This window comes from Bombus flavifrons, chromosome 15 (genome assembly GCF_040668555.2).
Source record: "Bombus flavifrons isolate JBK064 chromosome 15, iyBomFlav1_principal, whole genome shotgun sequence".
Classification (NCBI taxonomy): Eukaryota; Metazoa; Arthropoda; class Insecta; order Hymenoptera; family Apidae; genus Bombus; species Bombus flavifrons.
In genome coordinates this window covers 6,762,694-6,779,008 of record NC_138456.1, presented here as the reverse complement: position 1 = coordinate 6,779,008, position 16,315 = coordinate 6,762,694, and the positions used below count along the sequence as shown (strand labels likewise).

The following is a 16,315-nucleotide window of genomic DNA, read 5'->3' as shown; positions in this document are numbered from 1 at the left end:
GTTCAAGATGTAAAAAAATCAACGGACGTGCATAGAACGATAAACAACAATACCAATAACGATGCAAAAGAAACGACGAAAAACTTTATTCCCTATATTCGACGAATGAACGTTTGCTTCATAATCCTCTCGCTCTTACGAAGATACGAAAATCGTATGGTCGAATGGATTCATAATCATCGGGTTTATTTCATCGACGAAAAAAGAAGAAATAAGAAATTACTAGTAGATTGGGCACATACCTTTGTGCGGTATTAGCGGCCAGGGATGTAACGGGGAGCCGGCAACCAGCCAGACACATGCCAGCAACACTCCGAACATTTTCACCCCCATCCACTTTGGACAGACGGAAACTTGCCTGCTTGTCCTCTCACCTCTTTCTCCTCCTCCGCCACCCCCTCCTCTTCTTTAACTTCTACGTTCACGTTGCAGTCCGTTGTTCTCTTCTTCTCTTTTTTCACCTACGAATCCCTTCTGCTCCTTCTTTGTCTCTTACTTTCCCAGTTGACCCTCTTCTTCTTTACCCTGACACACACGTACAGACTCTATAATCTCTGCATTCTCCCTGACCTGGTGTATTCCTTGCTTTCCTCGTCTGCAACTTCTACCTTCTCTCTCTCTCTCTCTCTCTTTCCCACTCTCTCGATCGTTCGTTCCTTGTTTCGAGTCTCCTCGAACTCTCGTCCAACCAACCTGACTTGCTTACCAGAAGGATGAACACGGCTGGCCGGGCCAGACACGGACGTAGCTGCTCGCGACCGTGCACCGAGTCTCTGACCCACGTTATCAAACTGGTATCATAGTCTCTACAGCTCCACCCCCTTTTTGCGCTGCAACTGACTTCACGCGAACGGTGCGCGCTGTTTTCTCACTGAAAGCTTTTTAACCACGCCACTGAATTAGTCGAAAACCACTGCGAATCAGATCGTTACTGTGTTCTTTCAACTATGAGAGTATCGTCTGGCGTTAACTTGTCTTTGCACCTGTATTACAGTACTATATTTTGTCGAAGTATCATTTCTGTCTGTCGTTAGAATATCGACGTTCTTCGAAGAATGGAACGTCAAGCCGAAGGAAGAATTAGAGTACGTTTCGCAGATCTATTCTCGTGAGAGGTGAGGCTGATCCCCGGCTGCTGATCCCTAGCCACGTGTTATTTCGTCGAATCGAGTTCCGTGTTCCTACGGACCGTGCATACGTAGCTAGCACCCCGGTCGCGTTTCTACAGGCTGGAAATACAGATTGGAAATAAATTCCACTTCGAGGTAGCAGAGAGTGGAAAGAACAGGATGCACGAAACTGTTTCGAGGATGCAATGGATTCGTAAACCGATCTGTCGAGCATCACGACCCACCCGTTCGAAATTCTGCCAAAAGTCACTGTCACGTCGATGGAGAACCAACGATTGACGTTGAGCCACATTTGAACTCCGCTTGCTTGATTTAAGTGGAAAAACTGGACGGGTTTTCAGGCTTCAGACGTCTATGTGATTATGTAGTCTCTTCAGTCGTATCCATTGTAACTCTATTAACAACCTAGATTCTAGTCGCTATATCTCCATCTGTTCGACGTTATTGTCATTCTCGTGTTTCATCTATCAGCGTTCTAGAATCTACACCTACTCGAATCAAGTCTAAACACTTGGAATACGTCAAAGTCGATGAAATTGTAGCGATGTCGATGTCTGACTACATCTCCCTCGTTCTATTGCCGCTGGCAAACGTTCGATAACCGAACTGGCAGAGAATGAGATGCTTCTTGACTGATGCATCCCTGGATCAAGGCGAAACCTTTATCCTTGAAGGAGACAGCTCAGTTACATCGATAGAAATCTACATTGGCGATGGGATGACACCGGAACATGTGTAAGTAGTAGTCACAGCGAGCGGACACTTATTAAACTTTCCGTAGCCTCTGGTCGTAGCGGAATCGTGCTACATCGTACTTCCTTTCTCGCCAGACGAGAGAACGGCGTCAAAGGGAAGCTTCTGGTTCCTCTAAACTCGTGGATTCGTATCACGCGACGCCAACACGCCCATCCTTCTTCGTCCCTGTCCCTCCAACACCACCAGGATCTCCGGCCTCTAATGAAATACTTCGCGTGGTTGACTGGTTATTAAAGCGGCATTCACCGTTCAAAGGAACTGCCGATGATCAACGCTCCACAGCTTGTCCACAGTTCGGCCAACAACATTCGCGGTTGTTTCCAGCGATGCGTGCCTGGAAAACGATGCAACAACTCGTTTCATTCCGTTCTTGTACAACTAGAAACGCTTAAACTTTGATTAACTCAAGGAACTCGAAACCCTCTCCTTCGTTTTATTCGAAATATTCTTTGATTAATCGTTCTCGAATTCGAAAGCGCATCTCAAGTTAAAAAAAAAGATACTAATTTTTAATAAAGCGTTCCAAATTATTTGAAATCGAGTGAGCGTTTTCACTTGACTCGAAATACCGTTTTAAATTTCTATTCCCATTCTCACTAATCAGGTCACTCGACTTTAAGCCGGTTGGAACACTCTACTGATGCAAACCTGTTGTTTCGCTTGGTTCGAATTCAAGCAATTCCACTAATTTGATCGAAGCTTACAATTACGATTTAAAAAGTTTCAGATTTAGAATCTCATTGCTACAATGTTTGTTTGTCTATTTTTTTCTACGATCGGTGAATAAGTGCGCGCGCAAGGTTTAATTTCACGACCGCAAAACACTTGCAACTTTATCGAGCGGGTCACGAACGCAGAAGTATTGGAAGTATTTAGCGAAGTTGCATTTTAATAGGATGCAAATAAAATTCGCACGCCGCTAACGAGCGGGACCTTGCTTCTGAAAATGTTTTGCACCGAGCATCGTTCTCTTCTTCTCTCGTGCTTTTCCCTTTCTCTTTATGCGGTCGGCTGGCTTTGTTTGCCTTGCCACACTTCTAGATGAGAAGCTCGATAGAGAGACATAATTTGATTCGTGCCAGAAACTAATCCCAAACGTTTACAGGGTTCTCTATAGCCGTACTTTATCTCCGAGTACAGTTTCACAGATTGATAAACATTTGCATTTGTAGTTTTTTATACCGTTTTGAATATTTCACAAATATAATGGTGTAATTCGTACTCGTACCGCGATAAATATTACGGGTATTTGACGATCATAATTTGGAACATTAAAGCCAACGTATAAAGCTACAGAAAATTAAAAAGATGATTAGTTTTTATCCGAAATATTATCGATGATAACAAGCAGAAAACACGGTGAGGGATTTTTAAATTCAATGATTAACTCCATGCTATGAAAACTGTAATTTTATGTATTTAGGGGATTAAATATATATTTTCGTACTCCGTTGAGCATTCCAAACATAATTCATTACTTGATTGTTTTTTAAATTTTATAGGTTCATTATCTAACTTTACACAAACAAGTTGCTCTTAAGAAATGAACTCAAGAAATCACGAAACGAACAGAAATCTATTTCTAATGTTCTTGAATTTTACAGTGAGTAACACTCAAATCAAACAAACGGAAAGAGAACAGAATCCGTAACGATATTTTAGTTTCTTCGTTGATTAATGTTACGAAGACATTATTCATGTCAATGAAGAAACAATTGTTAACGCGATGACGGACGTATATTATAGTTTGAAAGAAAATGTAACGATTGGTACATTAAATCCGAACAATTGCTGCCGCACAGTTTATTATACCGTAATCCCGTTTCATTAATTAGTCGTGCAGCTCACGCTAAATATTTCACCCCTTACACTTCCTTGCATCTCTGCATTGTTAGAGGAATCCAATTAAACGAACGATTTATCTTTGTCCAACAGGACAACAGCTACCTCTCACTGATATTAATTAATGTATTTGAAAAATATTATTATACCTTGCTTCTCGACCAACGTCTTTAACTTGTAATATTTCATGCTGCGATATAACCGGCGACAAACGTAAATAACTCTAATAATAATTGCTGCTATCTGTTGTTCAGAAACTTTAAGAGATCTATCTCGAGAATTTTCCCCGAGAGAAACGTTCGTTTCGAGACGCCAGAGTAACCATACGCGGTAATGTCGTGTACAAGAAAAATTTACATGCATCCAGCGATAGCGGCATTGTTTTCGACGCAACGAAAGCTTGTTTGTCTCCGAAAGATAAGAAACCAGCAAGACGGTGTTGTGAGTGATAACAGAACCGAGTGTTCTGGAAGGAATATTATCGTACGAGAAAAATACTAGAGCAGACAGTAAGTAAATTACTCTCCTTCTAAAAAATAACAGGTGTCGAGGATATAAGATTATCTCAACTTTACGATACGGACAGCACACCTGCTATTTTTTCAGAAGTTGAAATTTTCCACATTGCACATAATAAAGTTTACAACTCAGATCACGTCGACAACATAATTAGCATGTTTGAGCACTCGACCGGTCCGCTCAATAACAGACGACGTGTCATAAACTTCGATCACAGATTGGAATTAGACGATAGACAACCGGATGAAGTCGCTAACGTGACGTTACGCTACGCACCCTCGACCAGGTATGCACAAGACGCACCACTTGCGAGAAGCCCACGACAGTTGAACAGTCACATGATTGCACAAACATAGATTCCAACCTTGCAGAAAACTTTGACGAAAGAAAATCCCCTAAACCGATACTTAGAATATAAACACCAAGTGCTTAGAGAATAAGACACGATTAAACCTTTCATACTCTCACGTTTATACTAAACACTTGAAATAAACAGAAAAAAATCACAATCAAACTAGAACTCTTTAATCTCCCTGCACATTGAGCGTTAATATCGTTCAAGGTTCGCGATTCCAGTTTTTCAATTTAACTGATCGCCAATTAATTGAGAGGTCGCAACAACAGGTATAAATGAACCAAGAAAATATCTTGTTTACTGCAAATGTAAAATTACATTCGACTTCTCCTAGTTTTATATAAGATGAAATAATCGATTTAAATATTAAACATTGAATATGTAAATCCTTCACGTATGTTCAAACCGTATAATCTGTCTCTATGTTTGTAAGTTTTAAAGCGGATAATAATTGAAGACCACAAGGGAAAATATGATAAGCCATCGTACTTTTTCTTTGCAATCTTCAATCGTTGAAGCTTTTAATAATTCTCTAATTGTTTCTGCCATTTATCTCTGTATGTATAAGTGTCCTAATACTTGCGAGGATAGACGTGTATATGTAGAGAGCGTTAAATATGAAAGGACGACTAACGATTGAATGGCGTGGGCGATCATTAACAAGGGCCACAAAATACACTATTAATTTGAATCTAGCCTGGTAGTCGTAACACTTCATCGTTTCGCGTAGAAGCAATTGAAAGCTGTGATTGCGAGGTGATTTGTACTCGGTGTAGAGCGGCGCTGGCTTTATCGTATTAAATGGATACTACTACAATCGAGACGTGTACTCCGGTAAGCGAGTTACTGAATTTTAATTGCGAAGCTTCCCCCTTGTTTTCGTTGCGCCTTATCGTGTTTTCGCTATTTATCACCTGCTGCACGGAACTCCCGGTTTCATCCGCGTCTTGCTTTAGTCACGCGTCCCTTTGCATACCTATTTAACACGGTGCACCCCGACGAAACGCAATTAACATGATAATTAGCTATTTCCGATGCCTATGCAGGTCGTTTCGCCATTTTTAATTGTCGCTAATAGAGCAGACACTCGACCAGGAAAAACTGACAAAAACGTGGTTTCTTTTTAAACGAAGCAAATGATTTCTTTTCTGTGTAGTTAAACACTATCATGTACTCGAGTAATGAAACCGAGAAAACAAAACTGATGAATTTATCGACAGAAAATTTTCTTTTCACTGTACTTTAACAAGTAATTGATTATTAAGTCGCTTTCGCAAAATATATCAGGTGCTTCTACTATGAATAATGCCTGCGAAATAATGAACTACACAAACTGAAATGCAAAGAAAAATAACGATTACAAATACTATCTTCTAAAGTTTACCTTAGAGTTTATGATTATTTATGCCATCTCCTTGCGGTAGATAAATTCGTGAGAATAGGTTCTCTGTTTTTTAAGAGGTTGAACTAATTACTGAATTCGTAAATTGAGAAATTCATAAAAAATAAAGTTGATCGGTTTAGTTTTCGAACGACAAACCAATTAACAAACATTTTTATCATTGCTGAAGAAACATTCAATCCCCAAAGGCTTAATTTTCTGATTCTATCGCGAGTTACCAAATACGAAGTGGTTAAAGGTATTTTTGAAAGCCTTCGAATGAAAAATTCGCTGGGTTGGTCGATTTCTTGAGGCTGAAGCGAAAAGGGAGCTCGCACGCGTTTCCTCCGGATGTGTAGCAATAAAATCAACGCTATTTGTTCGACGTACAGGTTTTACGAGCGAACGGGTCGCATTGAACTAGGGCGACACTGTCGGTGGCGGAGAAGTGGTCCGTATAAAAGAAGGTAGGAAGACCGTGAACCGGCAAGTGGCGTCCGGTAAAGTGGACCGCGTGAAAGGCGACTTACTGTCGCGCTCGCTCGCTTTTGGCTCTGTGCTCTTCAACGAGCACTTCCTATCGCGATCGACGCCACGACAAAGCCGTGCTTTCACCACGGAAACGCTGGACGCAACGTGAAAAAAAGGACGTATCGCGCTTTTACAACTTTGCGGATTGAAATATGCCAATCGTATGAAAAAATCTTCCTCTGTCCTGCATAACTCGAACATCTGCAACATTTCAATATGATGATGACTGTTTAATCGTCCTGTGCTCTTTCAATCATTTTTTATCTACTCGTAACCTATCAGAATTCCTTAGGTTTGAAGATAAAATGAAAGATCATTAGGCATCTAGAACATTTCACAGGTGACGTGAGATATTTTTAACCCTTGCATGGTGCTTGACTAATTTAATAATATTTTTTATCCATAGGAAATTGTTTCAGTTGGACGATAAAATCTACAAAATTTCTGTGAAAAATAACGAATTATTCTCATTTGCCTGGTAACTGTAGGATAATATTAAGAAAGCCAGCTTGTGTTTCAGCGTGTCGTATCATAATTCAACCTCTTACGATTTTAATCGCATCAATTTAAATCAATCTTCGTAACCTCCGTATCTTTCTTCTGTATATGTACATTAAAAAATATACGCTGACATAAACATTCGTCGTGGTTAAGTAATTGAGCGATTAGACGTTTACAGGATATTCATGGAAATAAACATAATTAATATAGCACACACGAGTCGTGTAGACCTGGTCGTTACATTATGCGTCTGCATACGGCAGAGGGTCGAAGGTTGAAAGTAGTAGGTTGAAAACGGAAACCAATTTGTTTCGATGAAAAGAGCGAGATAAATTTAATAATATATTTTCTAAGTGGCGCATTCGCCAGCCTTTTCAAGGATATAATACATACACCGGTGTTTGTGTAATTAGAACACGTTCGCAGGAAACACAAACACGTTTTCTCATTATAACCGATAGAGGATTTTATAAATTCCCGGCATAATGAGACACCGCAATCCTGGTCGGTTCCTATCCTCCACGGAAAATTAGAACATATTTGCGAGTGATGTTGCGCGATAATAAATTTAATGAAGCTGCTTTACAAAGCGATAGCGGAAGACAGGAGGGAAATAAAAGCAACGTTAAACGAGATTTCCGCGACTTACTGCACGTCGTTTCTTTCAAACAGGCCACAGCAACACCGCTCGGTATACGTGCACTGTTACTTCTCGTTAAATCGTACGAAAACAACATTTTGGTTGAACATCTTCCTAATACGATCTCGCTGCGAATTAATTTCTTTTAAGCGCAAACTGATCGGAAGCTTCGAAATCATATTTTTCACCATTTAAACGCTAAGAAGCTTAAATACACGTACGTTTAATGATACACTTGATTAATCGAGCTTCTGACAAGCGAGTTCACGTGCAAGGAAATTAACTAAAAATACTCGATCAAGCCTCGATATATCGTTCACGCTCGATACGTGAACGAACAAAGGGTTGAAAATTGCCGGGCGTGAACTTTGACCGCACTTAACGCGTCGAGAGCAACCTTTCGAAAAACTTGTCGCTACTCAGGGTCGTCTTGCACTCGACTGATGCATTTTTCAACGTTGTGTCACGTATTCATAACGTACGTGTAAGAGAACATCAAAGCAAACCGGGAGGTGAAATTATTACGCACGCATTACGAATCGCGGAGCGTGAAAATACGAAAAAAAATTTGCAGCAGCAGGAAAACGTTGATACTCTAGAAAAGTCTCGTCTTTGATAAATTTAGAATGACTGGCTCTATCCGTTTCAGGAGACATGTTTCTAGTAGTACTTTTAATTGGTCACAGTCGAGCACAACCAAAATTACCTGAGTTTTTTGCTATATCGCCACTTCCCCTTTCTATGCCTTAACGAACGCTGCTGTTCCGTCGGATTTCCCAACAGACCGAGCTTACGAAAAGCCAAACGCGGTTTAATTGGATCTTCCTCGTACACCTGCATAAGATTAACCCTTGTAGGTATATGTGCTTTCTTACAAAATCGTTGTTGTGACCTACCTATTGACAAGCGATGAAAATCAAGTGAACGCTTTAAAGAGATTTAGAGGATAATGGTTTGCCGGGGGCAAAAGGATAATTGAGTGTAAAAGTGGATCAACTAGAATATTTAAAAAAAGTCAACAAATCATACAGCTGTCTACGATAGATACACTGTTCGCTCAAGAAGTTGCAACATCTCAAATACGAAATCGAACAATCTTCTTTGGCGAAAAAAGGAACGAATTCTTCCAGTTTTGTATAATTAATACAACTTACTAGAGTTAATTGATTCTATTATTTCACATTTAGAAAAATGTTAAAAAAAATGAAAAATGTTTGGTTTACCTTCTTTCTAAATGCTCCAATTAACACCAGGATTGTTAACATTTAAAATATAAGGAAATCAAAATAAAAGATTTCGTTATAAATTTACGAAGATACTACGAAAAAATACGAAATAATCATTTTCATTCTGGTATTAACTACAGTAAATAATAAATCTACACATAGCCAGCATAAATTACAGATTTTGCCAAATAGATTACCAGATTGCATTTTCAAGTAAATAAAAATCGCGGTTGCCCACTAACGATGTGTGTTTAGTTAAACTAATTAAAACAGTAGTGCGTGATATCTGGTTGATTATAAATACATGGCATCCCTCCAATGCTTTCAATAACACGGAACAACGATGGAAGAAACACGGATAAATGATTATTTATGATTTTATCGATTGCTACGGAATTACGAGAATCCATACACTCTGGAAATATTTAATTCGATAGAAACACCAAGCGAAAATTAAATTCTATTTATCCGTAATATTTGCACAGCCTATCCATTACGAATTACACCAATATACCGATAACATTTTTGTACACTTCGTAAAATACGATTTTCATTGGATTTCTCACAAATACGAGATCGCCGTACGCCGTAGCAAATTTAACTAAAATTGGTGGTTGATATAGATCTCGGTGATATTTTATCACCGAAAAATAGATCAGCGCCAGTCTTTGTTTAATGGCATCATCAAACTTTTTCCCATCGACTGGCGAAAGGATTTATTTGCAGAAAACGCGCGGAAGATCCGTGGAAAAACGATATTTCGAGCGAAAACTATGAAGCGGCTGGCAATAACGTAGCATAGTAAAACGAGTCTCGATGCCGAGTTATCGCGCTTACGCTCCAACGTTTTATTTATTGCGATCGCGTTGCGCACAGCCAGACTAATTAATATCTCCGATATGCAGATTACTGGTCGCTATAGGATTTAGTTTAAATGAAACACTCGTATATTCCTTTAAACAGAGTTTTAACTAATTTTTTTCCCTGCAATCTCTCGTTTCGTCGTTCGTTATATTTTCCCAACGAGTTTCTTCAATTACATCCAAATACTCGACCCGATTAAAAAAAAAAAAAGAAAAAATGTCCAATGCACCAATTAGACAAGACGAAAAGCCACCAAAGCTCTGTAAAGAGTTGATAACGCGGCTATAAAGGAAAAGTCGCATCTTCGATGTTTCCCGTACCTCTGATTCACGAAGCGGCACACGAAACACGGTTACGTGTAACGCATACACGACGAGAGAAATTTCCGTGGCCTGGAGGCGAAGCAACGCGCGGGAACCAGGGCTTGAACACGAGTGGCCGTGAATGAGAGGTACGTATACTCAGCCACCTGTAGCAAGATATTGCTTCTGTCTTATCGTAAAGCAAGATGGATGGAAAATAAACTGCAAGGCCGCGTATATGTTTCAGTTCGGTCGACTGAATGGAACACAGGAGAGAGAGAGAGAGAAAGAGAGAGAGAGAAAGTTAGAGATAGATAGGAAAGCAGGTGGAGAACAGGCTGGCCGCGCACCGGGATTCAATTACCCTGGAAGAAGACCAGAATTTTGTATCATCCCCGGGGCACAGCTACAGATTTTCAATGAATCTTGTCTGATTGTACGTGATCGGTAGGCCGAGTTAGTTACACGACCGAGTCTGACCAATTGCCTTCGTTTATATCCCTGCCTTTTCTCGTGTTTCCTTTCTGTTTCTCTGACTTCCTGTCCCTTTTCTTTACTCACTGTGTTTCGCCCGTTTGATTAATTTGCCAGACATCGGTAAAATCCGCAGGGAATGTTTTGATCGTTGGTTCTTGATAAACGATAACGGTATCGCGTCAAAGCTAGACGTTATTATCCGAGGTAAATTTGTTGGTTTCTTGCAACCATGACAGTTTAATTACATTCTACTCGATGCCGATATAGGAGCTGGTTTTGTGTTACGTAAATGATACACGATTCAATTAACGGTACGCGGCCTCTTTTTAATTGAAAGTTGAGAAAGAACGAGAGACGAGAGAATAGATTCGTAAAAACGTGGGAAATCCGAAATTAAGATCGCATCAACTTTGCCTCGGTTGCTACTTCAAAATTAAGAACGTTTAATCTACGCGAACAGATGTATATATCATCTGTAATAACGCTAATATGAAATTAGGTTAATTCGGTGGGCCGCGATTTATTAATGTAGCAATGTTGGAATTAAGAAGCGCGTTTCAGCAGATTACACTTACAATTTTTCATCCCTTATGAAATTAACGTTTCCCAGACGCACGCCCGTGGATATTCTTACGCGGCGCGCTTTTACCGTTCCAGGCTTTAGCACAACTTTATCCTTCGCCATGGGTGACATAAAAAAAGGGATTTGTAACATACATATTCCTTATTAAAGGTATCAGGTGATACGTTTAAATAATATCTGCGCGTTTACATGTTTCGCAATATTAACCGTGTTAAAAAAGTGTATACTTTAAAAAGAGGAAATTTGTTAAGATTGATTAAAGATGCAATGATCGAGACACAATGCGTATAAATATCATTAAGACGAGTATTTATTTCATTTATCGAAGATTCTACAATTTTTATATCTACAATCTTAAAATATCAAACGAGATAATGCTTCGTGATCTTAATAACTTTCTAATAATATTTAATTTTAGCATCTTTTAATGCTGATAAACGAATGTGTGTATTCTGAATACGAGAGACATTCGGAAATAGAAGAAACGATTACGTACTCGAATAATTCCTTAGAAAATCTGCCGCCGCTTTAATTTTTCCAATTCCGTAACGCATCGTCTGAACAGTTGGACCGAAATCGAACGTTTTCGCCTGATTCCCGAGGCGACATAAATTTCGAAATCACATTGACCTAGAAAGAAACTCGTTTGATCGCCTTCATCTTCGCTGCACCCCATCCCACCTCTCTTAAAAAAAAAAAAAACATTTCTTTTCCCTCCTCGCTTGCAGCCTTTGCCCAACCGTTTCGAATTGCGTTTCGCGACGACCTAAATATTAATGTTCTACTTTATTAGGTATCGTTCTCGTCACATTTGTTTGCCAACGACTCGTTAAACGATATGAACGCGTCTCTCAAAGCACTCTGTGTCTCTCCGAACAAGTTCGGTTAAGCTCTAGACAAGCTTCAGTCAAGTTCTTGTCGAGCTCTAGTCTCCTTCTGCCTTTGTGCTTTTTTAGCGACCGATACACGCGCGTTCTTGCGGTTAGTTATCATTTCCAGCCTGACTGTTTCGCGTTCTTGCGACCGACGTCCGTGGGAGCGCCGCCAACTGACTGGCAATTTAAAAGACGCCGCGTGTCTTCGTGCAAATTGCTCAAGGGAAGCAGTTCGAACAAGAATAGCCTGTCGCCAGAGTGACGGATAAAAACTGCCAGACAATCGAAGATTCTCGGCATTCGCGATGACCTCAAGAACGATTTTTCGATATTTCCAAAGGATCGAAAGATAATCTCGAACTGTTTCAGGAAAGCAACTCTATCAGGTATCAGATTAATGAATAAAAATGATCAATTAGGAATACCCAGTATTCCCGAGAGCTTCGAAAACGATATTTCGAATATCGGTGAAGATTTCCACGATAAAGATTGGAAATATTCATAGCTGAAATCACGGTCTGTCGATAGCTGTGGTTATCCGGGGAAATAATCGATCTATCATCGGAAATCGCGTAAAATTCATCATCACCGTGACTTAATTTCCATCGAAAAATGTGGTCCGATAATCTTGAAAATTGAACTGTCTTCCTATTCTTCCGCTAAATCAATTCATGACCACGATAGCAAATGGTTGTTCGCAACATTAATCTCGGAACCATATCGGCCATTATATCGAACAAATAAATTTCGCCACCGAAATTATACACGCGCGATTGTTTGCGAAATCGCGCATCGGTTATTGACAGGTGAAGCCGCGTGTATTGTTTGGCTAAACGGGCATAACCTTACGTAAAGATTACATGGGTTATAATAGGTATTCATTACAGCGTGAAAACTAACTTTCATTCGGGTGTCGTCTACTTACTGATCTAACAAAGTTAAACGAAGCTAAAAATCATAAAAATTGCGAGGCATAACGCTAACAGGCATTTTAAAGCCGTGCTCTTCCGCTGACAAGGCCACGCAGCTCACCTTTTTGCATTCCATTACAAGACACTGTTTAGTGTAAATGCGTATAGCTCTGAAAGAGCGCAGAATTTTGTTTTGAACTGTGAGCTTCTATACTCGGCAAAATTAAATTAAATTGCAGCGTCCCCGTTTTAGGGGGCAGATAAAGGAATTCCCTTCGCAACAACGGAGTACATGTTTCGCATAGAAATAAAACTTTATACCACCGCGTAAGGTAAACCACACGCTCTAAGTCGAATTCTAAATAAAAATAGGATACCCCTGGGCCCCATGAAAGTCTCTTATACTAATTCAACGCATCGTTCTAAGAAATAATTAACGTTCGAGCCGCGAAGACTGCCTTCATTCTGATTCAAATGGCTATCTCACGTTTATTACTTTCTACTATACGAATAATTTTATTTTTTAAATAAATTTAGACACATGGTTCTATCACTACGAAATGCAATATTCGTCGCTCGTCATAATAATTTGGTTTTCGCTGAGAGCAACAATTAAAACAAGTTAGAATTCTTTAGACTGGTAAGCAGCATCGAGAAGACAGTTTCCAAGAAGCAATTCTTCTTGTTCGTATCCTTGTACCATGTTCCAACGCATTTAATTTGGTATTTTAGCAGCGAGAGCGTTGATCGGTGCGTCGTTACAGCGTCGTTCCTCCACCTGTTTTAATGGCCCTCCACCTGTTGGCGGCGGTGCCGCTTGGAAAGTCACGTCATTCGATATTCTACCCTTCGCTTTTTCCCTCTAAACATTCTGAACGCAACGTACAGTCCTTCGAACCACGAGAAATACTCGCCAATCGAGAAAAAGGAGCTCACAAAACAAAATCAAAAAATCCAATACTCGAGAAATACATCTGGTTCCCTTCCTAAACATAAAGTTATTAATCTAGGTTTTTGCAACGGTCGTAAAAAAATCGTAAAAAGAAATCGTGATAGATCGTAACATTGATAATATATTGCAGCGTAAAGTAGTCGTTTGAAAAGTTTTCGATGATCACGTGTTAGTTCACTTTCAGGGACATTTGCAACTTCGTCTGGATATCTGCGATCGTGGATCGTGCGATAATACTTGTAAAAAAGTGGTAATAAAGCGACACCGTCGCCCAAGGAAATGTAATGGTTTCGCTTTCGAGTTTCGCGGCTTTTTTCCTTCGTCGTGATAACATCCCCTCGGGGAAGGTTTGACGGCGGACTTTGAGGATGATCGACGAGAGAGCGGAAAATTAGCGACAACGCGGGCTTTCTTGGAATGAGACGTTAAGCCGGCTTTAGATCGCGAGCTCGCGTGTGAAACGCTTAAGACCCTCGTGAATTATTTTGCAGTTCGATGATCAATAAGCTTGATTATGATGAAGGAGTCTGCCCGTTTGACGAATTGAAAAGATTAGACTCTAACTGAATGAAGATTAAAGATTGGGACTCGTGGTTACCACTTATACGCTATTGCAATGACGATTGTTATGACAAAATCATGACATTTACAATTTATCTTCAAGATAATGTAGCTTAGTAAATCGCTAATCATAATTCATGTCGACCATTTCGAGATGCAAACACGTATAAGAAAGTCACACGAATATTCTGATTATTCGTGACAATACACAACGAGGTTACGATACTTGTAAATAAATTTACGTAATACCGTATCATATTTCCAAGAAATACGAGAGCGTAAATAATCCGTTACAATAACACCAACAGTCACTGGCGATTCCACGAATCGCGAATAACAGACTCTCTCTGTTTACAAAAACTCTAGCACAACGCCTCTATCGAGCGAATCGAACCGTTTTGTAAATAAACACACGAAAGTCGTAACTACATTTGATGCCGTGTCGTTACTCGGCCAACACGTGTTCGCACCCCTTTCGAGCGATATGAAAAAAGGTGCATACTTACCGACGTGCAAGCAGCTTCTATGCACAGCCGAACGAGTCTCGTCAGCGTCGTTGAGTACAGGAATCTCCGAGAAACCAGCCTCGAAGCACGAGCCGCTCCATACGTCGTTTTCTAATCGGCATGAATGCTCACCACCGACAAATCTTGACGTCACGCGAAAATTGAAGCTCGCAGGAAAGAAAGGCAAATCTTTTTACGACGTGAAGACGATGTGGAGAATAAGAATCATCACGTGTCGCGAAAGAATGACGCGACGCGGAACCGAGAGGGACGAGTAGGAACGCGAGCACGCGTGTACGAGCTCGTGGAATGCTCGCGGTGTACTACTGCGCCGAAACCACCCCGAACGACTGCCGGGCTGCCGCCGCTGCTGCTGCTTGCCGTCCTACGAACCCCACCTCGCGACCAACCGTCGCTGCGGCCCCCACCCCGCGAACGTCGAGCCGTGAGCCAACGGAAAAATGGGTGGAAAAGTTGTACGGTGTATGATCGGACGATTATTGGCCTGGCGGCCCGTTGTCAAAGCCTGAAAGGTACGTTTCTCATTCTGTTTACACTCGTGGACGCCTTCACCGGAAAACGGGAGCGGCTTTTTAGGAAGAAGTGACAAAGAAAAGGTACAAGGATCGATAATTGATTCGAGCGATATTGGAAATTTTACAGGTGTATTTTTTTATTACTTTCCGTGTTTAGTGTATTTGTATTTTGCACTTTCCTATTTTTAGAAAAACTATATTGGACAGCTCAGTTTCGATATCGATGGAATATGAAGTTACACCATATTTTGTGAAACTTTCTGCTATCGTCTGTATTTAATGTATTTGTATTTTTCGTTAGTTTGTTTCCCCCTTTTTTTCGAAAAAAGAATGTTGGAGAGCGCAGGAAGCGTAGAAACACCAGTACCTTATATTTACTTATTTTTGAAGATCAGTTTCATCGCCGGTGATACAACACGAAATTGCACCACACTTCGTGAGAACGCAGAATTGTTAAACGAGCCCGGTAGCGTTAAACTTTTCGTAATTTAATATTCACCGCTAATTTTAATGGTTTCTTAATCGACTTTAATATGATGTTGTTTAAAGCCAGCGCAGATGCAGATTCTCTTGTTTCGCTGGTATACATTTATTTTTAGTGGTCTACCTGTAGAACCCCCGCGTAATTTTAACTTTCGCAGAGTTCTGTTTACGGAAACCGTGGAAATATATGGAATATTAAACGACATCAAGAATATTTGAGGATATAAAATGGGAAAATAAATTTCAGACCGATCATCGGTCGACTGTTTGATGTTTCGTGATACGATGATATTTTTGATTAATGGAAAGAAGAAAAATTGCGGCAAGACAAAACGACGAGAGACGGGGCTATTCGAAAGATGTAAATATCGCGAAATTTCGTTG

The 16,315-nt window shown here is 40.2% G+C and overlaps 1 protein-coding gene across 2 annotated transcripts in view; it reads right to left on the bottom strand.

Moving 5' to 3' along the window:
- Positions 1-15,269, bottom strand: part of LOC138187480 (disintegrin and metalloproteinase domain-containing protein 10) — a 159,708-nt gene extending 144,439 nt beyond the window's left edge. Inside the window, exons 1-2 of one of the 2 annotated variants that reach the window (XM_069128311.1) lie at positions 14,913-15,269; positions 243-2,220 (exon numbers count right to left, since the gene is read on the bottom strand). In XM_069128311.1, coding sequence (XP_068984412.1) covers positions 243-333 — 91 coding nt within the window. In that variant the 5' untranslated portion in view covers positions 334-2,220; positions 14,913-15,269. Of the gene's footprint in view, positions 1-242; positions 2,221-8,361; positions 8,464-14,912 lie in introns of those variants that run through there. The other variant, XM_069128312.1, reaches the window with a different exon arrangement.
- Positions 15,270-16,315: the final 1,046 nt, after the last annotated feature.